Source organism: Rhinolophus sinicus, chromosome 4 (assembly GCF_057876585.1).
Source record: "Rhinolophus sinicus isolate RSI-liver-muscle chromosome 4, RSI-T2T, whole genome shotgun sequence".
NCBI lineage: Eukaryota > Metazoa > Chordata > Mammalia > Chiroptera > Rhinolophidae > Rhinolophus > Rhinolophus sinicus.
The window spans coordinates 4,970,495-4,983,961 of NC_142504.1; the positions used below are offsets into that span (position 1 = coordinate 4,970,495).

At 43.8% G+C, this 13,467-nt stretch overlaps 1 protein-coding gene across 1 annotated transcript in view; it reads right to left on the minus strand.

The window, feature by feature from the left end:
- Positions 1 to 7,252: 7,252 nt before the first annotated feature.
- ZNF277 (zinc finger protein 277) overlaps positions 7,253 to 13,467 on the minus strand; it is an 81,576-nt gene continuing 75,361 nt past the window's right edge. The window contains exons 8-12 of the mRNA XM_019726346.3: positions 13,079 to 13,146; positions 11,723 to 11,819; positions 10,088 to 10,130; positions 9,028 to 9,202; positions 7,253 to 7,630 (exon numbers count right to left, since the gene is read on the minus strand). Of these exons, the coding sequence (XP_019581905.3) occupies positions 7,444 to 7,630; positions 9,028 to 9,202; positions 10,088 to 10,130; positions 11,723 to 11,819; positions 13,079 to 13,146 (570 nt within the window). The 3' untranslated portion in view covers positions 7,253 to 7,443. The remainder of the gene's footprint in view (positions 7,631 to 9,027; positions 9,203 to 10,087; positions 10,131 to 11,722; positions 11,820 to 13,078; positions 13,147 to 13,467) is intronic.

Genomic DNA, 13,467 nt, shown 5'->3' on the forward strand with positions numbered 1-13,467 from the left:
CGCCAGTAGAAAGCATGTGCGATGGCATGAAGGGCACGTCGTGGAGAAGAAGGACGGACATCCCCTCCCGCACTGTGTCTGTAAGGGTTATACCTTCTTGCCGGTTGCTGTATTCATAATTATCTCCCATAAAAAATAGGACCGAAGAGAGATCATTTCCTTTAAATAAAAATCAGCAGCAGACTTTTATGATGGGAGGATTGGAGTCAGCTGGGACCGACACGTTTGCAATCTGAATTGAAACTCAAACTTGGTCATTCCCATTAGATTTAAACCGTAGCTATTATTTCTGGGAAGAAAAAGTAAACAGCTCCCACTTGGGACATCAAATAATGTTGCTCTGAAAGAACAGGAACCCAGCCTTCTGGCGTAGCTGCTGATAAATGCTCAGAAATGTTCTTGGCGCGTGGCAAGCCCCTCTAAGCTGCAGAACAAGTTGTAGTTCAAGGCAGTGAAACACACCCAGGCCTTGCCCCTAAGCTGTCCGCCAACATTTCCTTCCTTGACCTCAAGTCTGCTCTGAAATTACCTGTGAGATGAAGTTCCTGTTCAGACTGTTCCATTTTCCGTGCAGTCAGATAATGAACATGTACCCAGCAGTGTGGCCTTCAAGGGCACAAACCCCAGCCGGCCTCCCCGACTCTGAAGACTCTACGAGTCACTCACAACAGCCCCTCGGTGCCATAACCGGCTTGGTGTGAACTACGGCTTTGCCTAGGGTTTTGCCACTGCCGCTGCTGGTCCAGTAACTCCCAACGGTGGGACGAAGGTGAGGCCCTTCATTTTTGTTCAAAGGTCTGGAAGGTAGAAGAGATTCTGTCAGGTGGTGTCCTTGGGCCTAACAAGATTGCCACCTGCCTAGCTCCCTTCTCCTCATATCTGGTCAACACTTGCCACATTCCAAGTCTGCAAAGAAGGAAAGAAAAGAACCTGAATCAAATGGCTGGCATCAGTTTAGTAGTTTAGAGAGGCGGAGGCTGGGAGAAAAACTGGTGAGTATGTTCAGGCTTAGGGACGCCGATGATGACAAGGGTGACAGCACTTTTAACAAGTCCTGCTGCATTCTGGAGCTGAGTTCTGTGAGGGCTCTCTACTCTATTCCGTGGGCTATGTGTCTGTCTCTGTGCTTTGATTACTGTAGCTTTGTGACATGTTTTGAAATCAGGACGTGTGAAGTCTCCAACTTTGTTCTTCTTTTCCAAGATTGTTTTGGCTATTTAGGTCCCTTGAGATTCCCTATGAATTTTAGGAGAGATGTTTTTTTTATTTCTGCAAAACAAATGCTGTTGATGTTTTGATAGGGTTGTGTTGTGGGAACATGTTATGCACTTTAAATATATAATCTCATTTATTTATTATGGCATCCTACCGTATTTCCCCGAAAATAAGACCTAGCCGGACAATCAGCTCTAATGCGTCTTTTGGATAAAAAATTAATATAAGACCTGGTATTATATTATATTATATTATATTATATTATGTTATGTTATGTTATGTTATGTTATGTTATGTTATGTTATATTATAAGACCGGGTCTTATAGTAAAATCAGACCGGGTTTTATTAGCATTAGAGCTGATGGTCCGGCTAGGTCTTATTTTCGGGGAAACACAGTATGAGATCAGGACTATTATTATTTCTAAAACACCTTAGAAAGTGGAGGCACTAATCTAGTAGCGTTTTACAAAGGTGTTGGCACTGAGTTGTGGGAATTGGGTCACAGGCTTCGAATTTCTTTCCAGTAGTCATTCTGTGTATCCATCTAGCTATACATGTGCTTTTTACCTTGTCCCGTGATCACGGGCTTTTGGCTATGGAGTGCCGTGAGTGGAGCTGTAGATTTGCTCCAGGACCCATCCAGGACAGCGCTTGGCCAGCTGGCTCATCCCAGGGAGATCCCAGTCAGCCTGGAAACACCAGCTCCGACAGTTGTGACACACCGGCACTGTGTGTCCTGGGATGATCGATGTTCACAGAGGATGTCGTGTCAGGGCACAAATAAGGCTCAGACCCCATGCGTGTCAGTGTCCCCAGCAGCTCTCCCAGTGATTCAGATAGTGGGAGTTCAAGAGCTGGTGCCTGAAGTTCATTGCCCAGGTGTACATTTCATGTGACATTAATCCGAGGGTGTGTTCGGAGCAGTTTGTGTGAACGGACTTCAAAACACTTTTTATTAAGAAAAGTTTCAAACATGTAAGTAGAGAAATTAGTATGATGAGCTCCCGTGTCTGTGAATATTCTTATATAGATAAAATCAAGTTCAAAAGAACATCAAGGGCAGCTTTGAAGAGGAAAAGAATCGGAGAAAGAACAGACAAAGGAAGGCGTGGTGAACGGGAGGATGGCGCTCAAAGGCTCTTTATAAGATGGGTGACCAGGGTAACAGCTCAGCTCGCCCTGAACAGTCCGCCTCCCAGAGGATGTAAGAATTAATCAGTCATGACAACATAGTGAACATTCATTAAAACTTTCCTATGTGTTGAGCAAATAGGAAACTTTTTACACATTTTTGAGGTAGTCATTATTATTTCCATTTTGAAAATGAGAAAATTGTAGCTTTCAGAGGTTAAAATTAACTTTCTTTAAGTCCCATAGCTGCTAAACGGCTGAACTAAGATTTGAACCCAGGACCTTTTGACTCAAAGGTCTCTACTCCTAACAGTATGCCTGTGCTCAAGTCTGGACCACGGACTGTTTCACTCAAAATCACTTAGGGCACTTGTTACAAAGTCGGATTTCTCATTCCCAGACCAGACCTAGTCATCAGAAAGCCATCACATATGTATAGTATACGCGCCTAAAACAAGCTTTCTAAGTCCATCAAGTCTGAGGACTGGGGCTCCGTGATCTGTTGTTGAGCTATAGTCTCCATTGGAGGTCCTCTGAACCTTTTCGATTCTACACGTTTCTCTGTAAAATGCTTTAACCTATGTTTTCTCATTCTCGCTGGCAGCAATCAAGTTGGTATAGGATACAAAGTGGAGTGAACCATTACGTGGAGACCGTTAAACCCAGGCCTGGAGGGTAAGGAGACAATGCAAAGAGCCTGGACAAGAGTATACAGACGGAGAGAACAACGTGTGCAAAAATATGGCGGTGGGAAAACGTGGTCTGTTAGGGAACAGAGGAGACCTGGTTGCCTGGACAGCTGCGGGCATGTGGGAGAACGGCATGGGAAGGCGTGGCCATGTGTCTGGGCTCGATTCATGGGGGCCTTGTGGGTCACGTAAGCCTTTGGACCAGCTGGGAAGCTTTCACTGTATGTCAGAGAAAACTACCAAGGGTTTAAACAATGAAGGGGATTTATTGGTCTGAGTGTCCAAAAGTCCAGAGGTGAGGGCTCTGCCTTCCTTTCTCAGACATTCTCTTGACTTTGCTCTTCTTGGAGAGTCCTTGGGCTAGTTTCTCTCTAGGTTGAAGCAACCAGGGTACATGTTTCTTTTTTCACAAGGAAAGGGAAAATCTAGCTTCCTTAAGCCATTTAACAGAATTCCTCCCCTGCACTCTGGTTGGATCAGCCTTTCTGGTCACAGTGGGTGTGGACTTGCTCTGCAGATCTCTGCCCAAGCCCATCTCTGCAGTGAAGTGCTTACTCCAATCAGGACCCCCTCTTTGAAGCCAGGGCTGGGGTCAATCCCAAATGGCATGGCTGCTACTTAGTGAGAGTGAAGTGCCCCACCCCCAAATAACTTGGCAACTATTATGGAAGGAAGAAAGGAGAAGTGGATGCCGAGTAAGTAACCAAGACAGTTCACTTTACGATGAAAGGGTCTTTAAAGATCGCTCCCGCTGCTGTGAGGAGGACAGATTGGAGGAGCCAACAAGAAAGGAGGGAGGCCAACTGGGAGACTTGCAGAAATTCAGCCCAGACAAGATGGTGGCCGAGATGCATGTTGGAGAGGAAATTGACTGGCCTGAGTGATGGAGTCGGTGGAGGTGGTTTTGGTCTGACCCTAGGGCATCTCAAACGCCAAGCTTTGGACTTCATTTTTGTAGGCAGTGATGGAGTTTTTGGAGTGGGTTTCCTTTTGTGAGAGTAAGAGATCAATTTTTGTTTTTTTTGGTCTGTCTTTCACTTTTTCCTCCTGCTTTAAAAAATTTTTTTTTAGGTTTTACAATTTACCACAGCACATTCTTTTGATCTTCTAATGTTTTCCAAATGATGAAAACACCAAAATCACGATCTATGGTGTTAGTTTTTCATTTACCGCTCACCCTGAACCCAAGTCAATTGAGAATATCTTCAAAAAGCTGTTTTTGTAGTCTAATTTTACAAGCCCCAAAAGAAACAGTTTCCCTTGAATCTTATAACACTGTGAATTAATACTGTACTAAGTTATTTGCATGTTTTCAGTTTGAGTTAACGTGCTTACGATGCCGTTCAGTCTTGCAAATTGCTATCAGCAGGAATTGAACATGCTTTAGCTTTTCAAAATATCAATTTATAAGGCATGAGTTCAACTGCAGCTCCTGGTTTAATCCTCCAGCTATCCATTTTCTACAGCTTATTCAAAGCTGAATTAAACTTCAGGGATGTAGGGTGGCTATTTTTGCAGACTAAGCAAACAATAGCTGCAATTTGATGCCCTTGATGGAAGAGGATCGGTGTGTTAATTCTGCATATAAATTCAGCAAAATCCTTACATTAAAGGTCATTCTTGTTCTGATTGAAAGTTTGACTCTCTTCTCTCAAAAAGAATTGCAATTCCTCCATTCATTAAAAAATTTCAGGACTTGGCTTTGTCTCATTTTAAATTGCCATATACTACTTTTATTTTTCTGCTTTTTTTCTTGTGAGTAAATCCCCATCTCTCTGATCCTGTTTTCTCATCTCTTTTCTCTTGAGGCAAAAAATTCCTGGCTAGCTACCTCACAACATTGTTTTGAGGGACAAGTGAGATGAGACTTGGAAAAGTTGAGAGGACTGCTAAACTCTACACAAAATGCTTTCGTTTGTGCTAAGGCGACACCTATAGCTGGAGCAGTTACTGTCAGGGCATTTTTGCATTACACCCTCCTCGGTCTTTGTGGGAGCACCTTCTCCATTCTCCTGAGTGCGCTAGACCAAGGTGCAAAGCATGCTGGAAGTGCTGGGGAATTCTTACCCGCAGGGGCACTCCTCACCCCTGACCACTGTTGGCTGGTGGGTAAATGCCCCAAGTTTTCCCCCAGGTGGTGGTGGTGGGTGGGGCGGGGGGTAACTCTAAGAAGTGTTCTGCGCATTCTTGCAAGAGGTCCTCAGGAAGGTTGGGCCCCAGTTCCCACAGCGGTCATCCTTTATTAACAATGCAGTTTTGTGTTCCTTCCATTTCAGTTTTTGCTTTTGCACTTCATATCCTGGTATTTCCTGGGTTTGCTTGTCAAATAAATTATGTGCACTTAGATTATCTTAAGGTCTGTTTTTGGTGGAACTTGAAGGCAAGCAGAGTTTGCCACCCCAAAACATGCCTCTTTGGGATACTGATTAGTTTAAGCTGGTTATTTTTAAGAACCAAAAGACTTGGGAAGAAATTTTGACCTTTCCCCTAACTGCCTGAAAGATTTTAGATAGAAGACCTGCTCTAAAAGGGAGCTGTCATCAGAGAAAACTATAGTTTAATACAAACTAGTGTGTGATAGGCGAGAGGAACCTAGCAAGGCCCCTGTGGTCAAAGTCCTCTCTGTGTCCCCTCATTAAAGATGGGGGGACACTTATTTACCAAACACTTGCTTTTCCATCTCCATGGGAATTACGTTCCTCCCCTTGGAAGTCCCAACCACTACCCTCCCTTTCTCTTTAGCTCAAGGTGGCATTTAAGCTTCAACTGCCTGATTTGCCCTTGGGCCTTATATTCTTATGGGACTTCTGTATGTACATATGTAATTAAATTTGGTTATTTTCTCCTGTTAATCTGTTTTGGTCATTTAAATTATTTGACCAGCCAGAAGAACTAAGAGGGTAAAGGGGAAATTTTCCACTTCGCTACTAACTCAACCTAAGATCATATTCTGATGGTCTTTCAAAAAGTGTATGCCCACTTCGCTCACCTATGATATGCTGGAATTCTGTGGCTTTCTCACCCAGCCTTAGTCCCGTAGGCAGTAAGTCTATTTTGTCTCCTGACTACTGGGACTTAGTCTATTGAGTGGCCACTCTTGGCCACGCTTACCATCCCTGAGACGGAGCATTGCTAGCAAATGCTTCTTGCCAGCAAAATGTTCCTCCACTCCTAAATACTTCAGTGTGTGTCTTCTAAGGGCAAGGACATTCTCAGGTGTAACCACAGTGCAGTTATCGAAATCGGGAAATCAGCACCTATACCGTCACACTTACTACAGATCTTACTCAAATTTTGCCAATTGTCCCTCTAATATCTTTTATAGCAAAACATCTTGTCTTGGTCCAGGACCCAATCCAGCACTACACACTGTGATAGCTCTAGTCTGGGGCAGCATTTCAGACTTTTTCATGACCTTGGTTTTTGAAGAAGAAAGGCCAATTATTTTGTAGACTGTTCCTCAGCTTGGCTTTGATTGATGTTTCTTAATTATATTCACATCATGCATTTTTGGGAGGAATCCTTAAAAGGAGTGTCTCACCCTCCTCTCTGCATCTTACCAGGATGGACACAATATTTGTCTTATAACTGATAATACTGTAAAGACACTTTTGAGAAAAGTAGGGTAAACTGGAAACATATTTAATAAGTTATTGTTAATTTTGTGAGAGGTCATAATGGCATGTGGTTATGCTTTCTAAAAATGGCACTTCTGTTAGTGAGACCTCACACACACACACACACACACACACTCACACACACACACACTTTGCAGGGGAAAGTAAAGTTATTTGGCCTCACATCCATTTCTAAGGAGTTTGGCAGCTCTAGGCAGAAAGCAATAATGATAATATCGTCAGATCTTGATTATTCTGACACAGTGCCCAAGTTGTGCATTATCCAGATCGTTGACCATTTTTATCTGGATCTTTTTTATCATTATCTGGATCTTTCCTCTGTGGTTCTTTTTTCGGTCACTACATTTCCAGCTTACCCAGCATAGTACACAAAGCACACATCTGTCAAATTCTGTGACTTACTGGATGAAGAAAGCCTGTGGGGAAGAGACTGAAACTACTGGTTGAAATTTGGTTTATAAATAATTTGAACACTTCATTTCTTTGTGATTTGCACATCTTTATTACAGATATTTATGAGTCTAATGAAATGAGATCATTTACGATGATTATACAATAAAACTTGTGGACCAAAGTATAAAAAAAAATCCCTCATTTTATTGTTCTATTTTATTTTTTGAAAAAGAAAACAATGTTTTTTTTTTTTTCTTTTTTAAAGTTTATTTCACCAAGGACCAATCATTTGTTGATGGTCACACATTTAAACTATTTTTTCGCGTCTGTCTCATAGGAGAAAAACATGAAAAATTGCTTCTGGGGCAGTTTCCTCTAGTTTTTCAAGCACTCTTGTAGTAGCAACTGGTTCAAAATACTGCTTTGTTTCAAAGCATGCAGTTTAGATGTATCTTCACTGATGATGGTAACATTTCCATTTTGTCCCTGAGCTGTCAGGTCACTTTCACTGTCAGATAGTGTGCACAGTAGTGTGTCATTTTCGTAGGTTGGAAAATAATACCTGAAAACAACCATAGATATATTGAATAACCAAATTATAAATTGTCCAGAAAATTTCTAGGCAGCTGAATGTACACGTTACTATAATTTTGCTAGGTTTCCTTGCCAACCATGTCAACAGCCTTTTGCAACAGTTGTAAGGGAGATAACTTCTGAATGACTTTCACTTTGACCTTTACTGGCTGACATCAGTCTTCCTAGTATCTTTGCTAGTTGGCAAACAGCCTCTGCTTGATATCTACCATAGTAAGAAACTCACTGTCGTAAAAGGTAGCTGACCCGAGTGTTGGGCAGCTCTAGTTAGCGCTAACAGTGACATATGGCGTTAAATGTGACACCCCTTTCATTTCTACCCAGAGGTCCCAGGTCTTCCCTTGGGGTTAACAAAATTCAAATATAGCTACTTTTTCATATACTAATCCTTTAAGTATCTGATAAAAACAACTGCTTTCCCTTGCGGTTTCTTTTCCAATGTAATCATTACTAGTTCCTTCATTCTAGGTGATCAAAAGATAAAACATCTATAGAGGTTTAGGTCTGTTACTCTGGTTCCTTGTCTGGACACTTTGTAGTTAGTTATAGGCCACCCACCGCTAGACTTGAACCCATGTAAGAATGATAGGAACAAGGTACCATGTCAACACAGGGCTGAGTCTGCCTCTCACAAATTGGGGATTTTGTTTTAAAGGGGAAAATTAGAGCTTTTGGACTAGAGTTTTGGGGTGACCTGATGTAACATTCTCTAAGAATAGAGGCGTCTCCGGGCAGCTAGAACCCCAGAGCCGCTCAGAGGTTACTTCAGCTGCGGTTATGCAGAGCGATACGAGAACCAGCCGAGAAGGTTGGACTGGCCAGCGGTTGCTGGGAATCTGACAAAGCCTCACCAGGTACACGTCAGTAGACCAACTGCTTAATGCTTCTAATGTGCCAAGATGCAAAATACATACCAAAGCACTGGGAACTGCATACTCTTTAACATAGTAATTTCTAGTTTATCTGAGTGAAATAATTAGATAGGTGTGCAAACATATGCAGGCAAAAAGATATTCATTGTATCACTATTTATAAGAGCAAAAAGTAAGGAACAACTCAAATATCTAACACATTAGGATATAATCATGTAATGGGATATCTGGTATCTGCCACCCATTAAAAATGATGCAGTCGACGTGTATGAGATATGAAAAGATGTTTACAATACTTTGTTAACAAAACACAATTTGAAAATCTATCATACAGTATCTGTTGAGATTGTATCACTACACCACAGAATCTGAAACAACTGGTTACATTGGTAAAAAGGGGAGTGACTGTAAAACTAAGGCTTCTGAAGATTTTCACATTTTACAATAAACACGCATTGCTTTCTTCGTGTGCATGTGGGTGCACAGTACTCACTCCGGCTGATCCCATGTCTTTACTTCAGGAAGCAGCGATGTGTGTTTAGCTTCTTGCATGTGGGTCCGTAAGTCTGCTCTGGATCTGAACTGCACACGGCAGCCGTAACACCTACACTGGTGAACTTGCCTCCGAATGAAATTGACCAGTTTCACTTGCTGATAGAAATTTAATCCTGAAAATGAAAACACACAGACTCATCTGACAACTGGTCAGACCCGTTTTTGCACTGTTATGATTTTTCAAAAGAGCCGCTTCTCTTTATTAACCCACCGAGGAGGCAGTACAGTTATAAAGCATAATAATGGGCACCAATAACAGCCAGCAGTTACGCACATAGGGCTTACGTGCTACCACTGTTCTAATCACTTGCCATGTATCAGTACGTGTCATCCTCCCCAAACCCTGGCACAGAGGTAGCGGTCTCATCTCCACATTACAGACGAGGGAACTGTCCACGGCTGCACGCTAGTGAGCTGCAGAGCCAGGCTAGGACAGCAGGCTGTTAGGCCCAGAGCCCACGTTCACTCCCGAGCTCATTATATACCTGTCTATAAGAGCAGCAACGTGGAGAACATATCCCAGAGTCTAGGGAAGTAGTCACTGAACTCAGGTGTGGGGAGTGAACTTTTTATTGTCTTGGATCCACCAGCAGGTCAGTAATTCAGGTTTAATGCCCCTAATCTTTCTACCATAGAGATACCGAGAAGGGTGCAGCTGGGTGCACCCAAAACAAATCATGGCGCTGCCTCCAAGCAGTGCGGCAGGGGTTCTGCAAACACGAGCCACTCCCTACAGGTGAGTATCCTGTTCCCCTGCGGCCAGTGTCACATGGCCAGTAAATGCAGGCGCTGGAATCAGAACTTCAAAATCCATGCTCTTTAAGACTATATGAAGTCAAAAACCACATTCGAACGTCACAGTTTGAAACGGCTGCAAAGCGCTGCTTCTGGAGCGTGAAGACCGTCTGGGGGAGACACGTCATGGCTGGGTGCTGTTCACCTCCAGGGCGGCGGATTGAAACGCCGTGCCAGAGAAATGATGTCCCAAGCACACTTACCAAGCTCTGACTTTATTTTGAGGAGATCAAATTCGTGTGCTTCCTGAAAAGGGGAATGAATATATCTGTGAGCACACAAATTATTTAACCTTCCTGGCTGACGTGATAAATAGCTTATTCACAGGAGTCTGGACGCTGGAAACTGTCTCAGTTCACCACCTTCTGCTTCTGAGGTCTGAAATCTAAGTACCTCCCCCCACATCCGAACAAGTCAAGTCAACCAGTTAGAACATTTTAATTATTCCCAGCTCCTCTCCAGTGTTTACAGTGCACTGTGTCTCATCCTGCAGTCTGACAAGTGTCCCAGCCTCTGCGTAAGATACGACCTTTCTGTGTTATCATTATGGACGTAAGTCTTCGCTCCACAAGCTGATAGTAATTGTACAATGGCTGCTTTTCATTTGATGCTGTCAGATACACTGCTGAAGCCTGCGAGTTTCTTTTCACTCACCTTCCCATAAATTAAATAGAAGTTTACAGTGCAGAAGCTTACTGTATTCTGTTCCACCCCTGCTACTGTCCGTCTGGGTAAATGTTCTGACTTCCAAGTTCACAGAGAATGAAGACCATGTGATTCCCCGCGAGGCATTTAGTGAAGCACCACAGGCGGGCCAAACGTCATCACTGACCAACGTGAGACGCTGGGCAAAGTTGCTCGAAGGGAGTCGCTACGCAGGGTACAGACACTAAGGCTCCCTTCAATTCAAAGATAGGAGGGCACTGAGACTGAGACGTAAAGGCACTGCTAGTGGCAGCCTGTTTCAGAGACACTCACCTCCTGCTTTCAGGAGGGTGATGCCGTGGCCTTTTAACACCTTCTGTGTCCTTGCAATACTGAAAGGAACAGTGTTTCTGAATGTCAGTGGCGAGACGGTGGTAGAACAGGAGAATCTGCGCCACGGCTAGCAGAGGGGGGTGGGGGACGGGGAGGGCGAGCACATCAGAATCATGGGGTACTATTTTTCTATTATACTCAGCCCTCCACCCGCCAGGGGCTATACTGTCGGGAATCAGCAGATCGTCCCCTGTCCTACCCTGCAGCTGAGGCTCAGAGATTCAGGGTGTGTGTCACCTCTCAGATACATTGGCATGGAAACGGGTGTAGCTCTGCTAGCTTCAAGCTTCATTATAATATAAAAATGGCATCCAGGAGGGAACGCACAAACTGGGAATTCTCCCAAATTTGTTCTCTCCAAGTCCTTGTAACCAAAGGAGCTGCAAGGCCACACCCTGTGCCCCCTCCACCTCTGTGCCCCCAGCCCCCCAGCCCCCCAGGGCTCTGTGAACGGCAGCTTTCTCCCTTCCCGCTTGTTCACCAGCACAGGAAGCATTGGGAAGACTCAGAACCTGTGCATGTCTGGGAACTGGTAATCATGGTCGCAGAGCCTGCCTTCTAAGCAGCCGGATCCATAAGCATCTCAGGGTGGGGTGGCGGCAGTGGTCTGTGAAATCCTACAGTCACAGCTCACCAGGTCCGGTGGTAGTACCACACTGCCCGGGTTCTGGTTCTCCTGCGTGGATTTGGCCTGACTCGTCTGCCTTGCTTCTAGTACTTTTAAGGATGGGATAATGATGAGGCGCAGTCTGATGAGGTGTCGGAACAACACAAAACCCAAATGAATAAAAGTACCTCACCTCCATGTGGACACATAATTTCTCCATCGTTTCCGCTCGCTTTTCACAAAACAGGCAGACAGCAGAGACCGGATGTTCTTCCCAATCAGACCAGTCGCTGTGTTAGGAGGCAAACGGCAAATGTGGAGACTCGCTTTGTCCAGAGGGGCCAGTGACGTGCATTACCTCGTCCTCCCTAGGAAACCCTGCCCATCTCTTTCAACTCGGACATTTCTGTAAAGGCTGTCACCTCATATTATGATTTTTGATACAGCTCTTGAAATTTGAAGCAGCACCATGAAATGAATATAAACAGCAAACAGGGGCTGCTCCGTTTTCTTATACATTTGCCTTTCTTCTGAGCAGCTCTGTCACTACAGAGCTGGCGTGATGTCTTTCGGAGACAACCAGGTTTCCTTTGCAAAGGCGACACATGAGGAGAAGGGACGCTGTCTCATTAAGACAGCTACCAAGTCTACATGCTGTGAGGGGATGCTGGGAATGCATCTCTGCATGACAAATGCGGTTTGAAAAAGCAAGCCGAATCGAGTGTCAGCGCTAATTGAAAAAAAATAAATAAAAAGGGAAACGGTATCTCCTTCATGTGGGAAATACTGATCATTTTAAATGGGGCAAGTGTTAAATCTGGTGTTCGATTGGTAGATAAAGAACTCAACAAGCGTACGGAGCTTCCCCCCTCCCCTCCTGTCTTTAACCATTTTCTCCTCCTGCGTTTATTTTTGGAGCTCCTGCCACCTTCTTGTCATTCCTAAACCAGGAAAATCAAAATCCTGGGAGAGGAAAAGACCAAACAGCATTGAATGAAAAGAAGAAGCATAACAGGGAATCCTTTTAGGTTGAAAAGGTCACTTTCTCAAGCTTATGATTTCGAGCAGAGGGGCTATTGTGAATTTTTTCAATTTGTCACCAGTGGGCTGAACACAGAAAAAGGTTGAGTTCAATTCAGGTATTTGCTCCACTCTGGTGACAAGCAGCATGGCGAGTTCGACGATCACACCTCTTCTAGGTCTGGGAGCCAACCCAGTCAGCAGAGCACTCTGGAAAGGTACTTTTCTCTGAATTACACGTTACTTGTGTGTTCATTAATGGCCTTCGTGACAAAAGGCCACTATTTAGTTAGAATAACAGTTGCTTTAGTGACTTTTGTATCAAAGTTATTTTGAATTCAAATTTTTGCTATATTACACGAAAGGATGCATGACTTAGAGAGATGGTTTTCTTTCTTTCATTCTATCTTTCCAGAATGACAATTTTGAAGCCAACTGTTTTTAAAGCAGAAGGTCTTTGTGAGAGAATTAAAGAACCGTTTTCCTGCTCTGTAAACACTAGTGAATCAGCAGCAATAAGGAGCCTTACTCTTCCTGATGGTCCGTCAAGTCCCGATCATCTTCTGACTGAACTTCTTCCCACGATTTCCCAAGTTCCTTTGGAGGAAGCACAGAGGGATTAGAGACGTGGAGGAGGGGAGGGGAAACAGACACAGAACGCACACAACAAAACCAAACCATACTCAAATGGTTTTAAAACAATACAGCAGGCTATAGTAAAACTGTTATTTTGGGGACGAGGAAGGAGATATGTACCTTAAAATGCTTTCAATTTGTTTTTTTGTTTTTTTTGGAGAAGCAGCAATACCCTGTCAATCAAATTCTTTTCTCTTAAAATGCAAATCAGCGTTTCTCCACTCTGCACGCACATTAGGATCTTTTGCAAAAACCACCACCATTTCTCGATGGGGAAGGTCC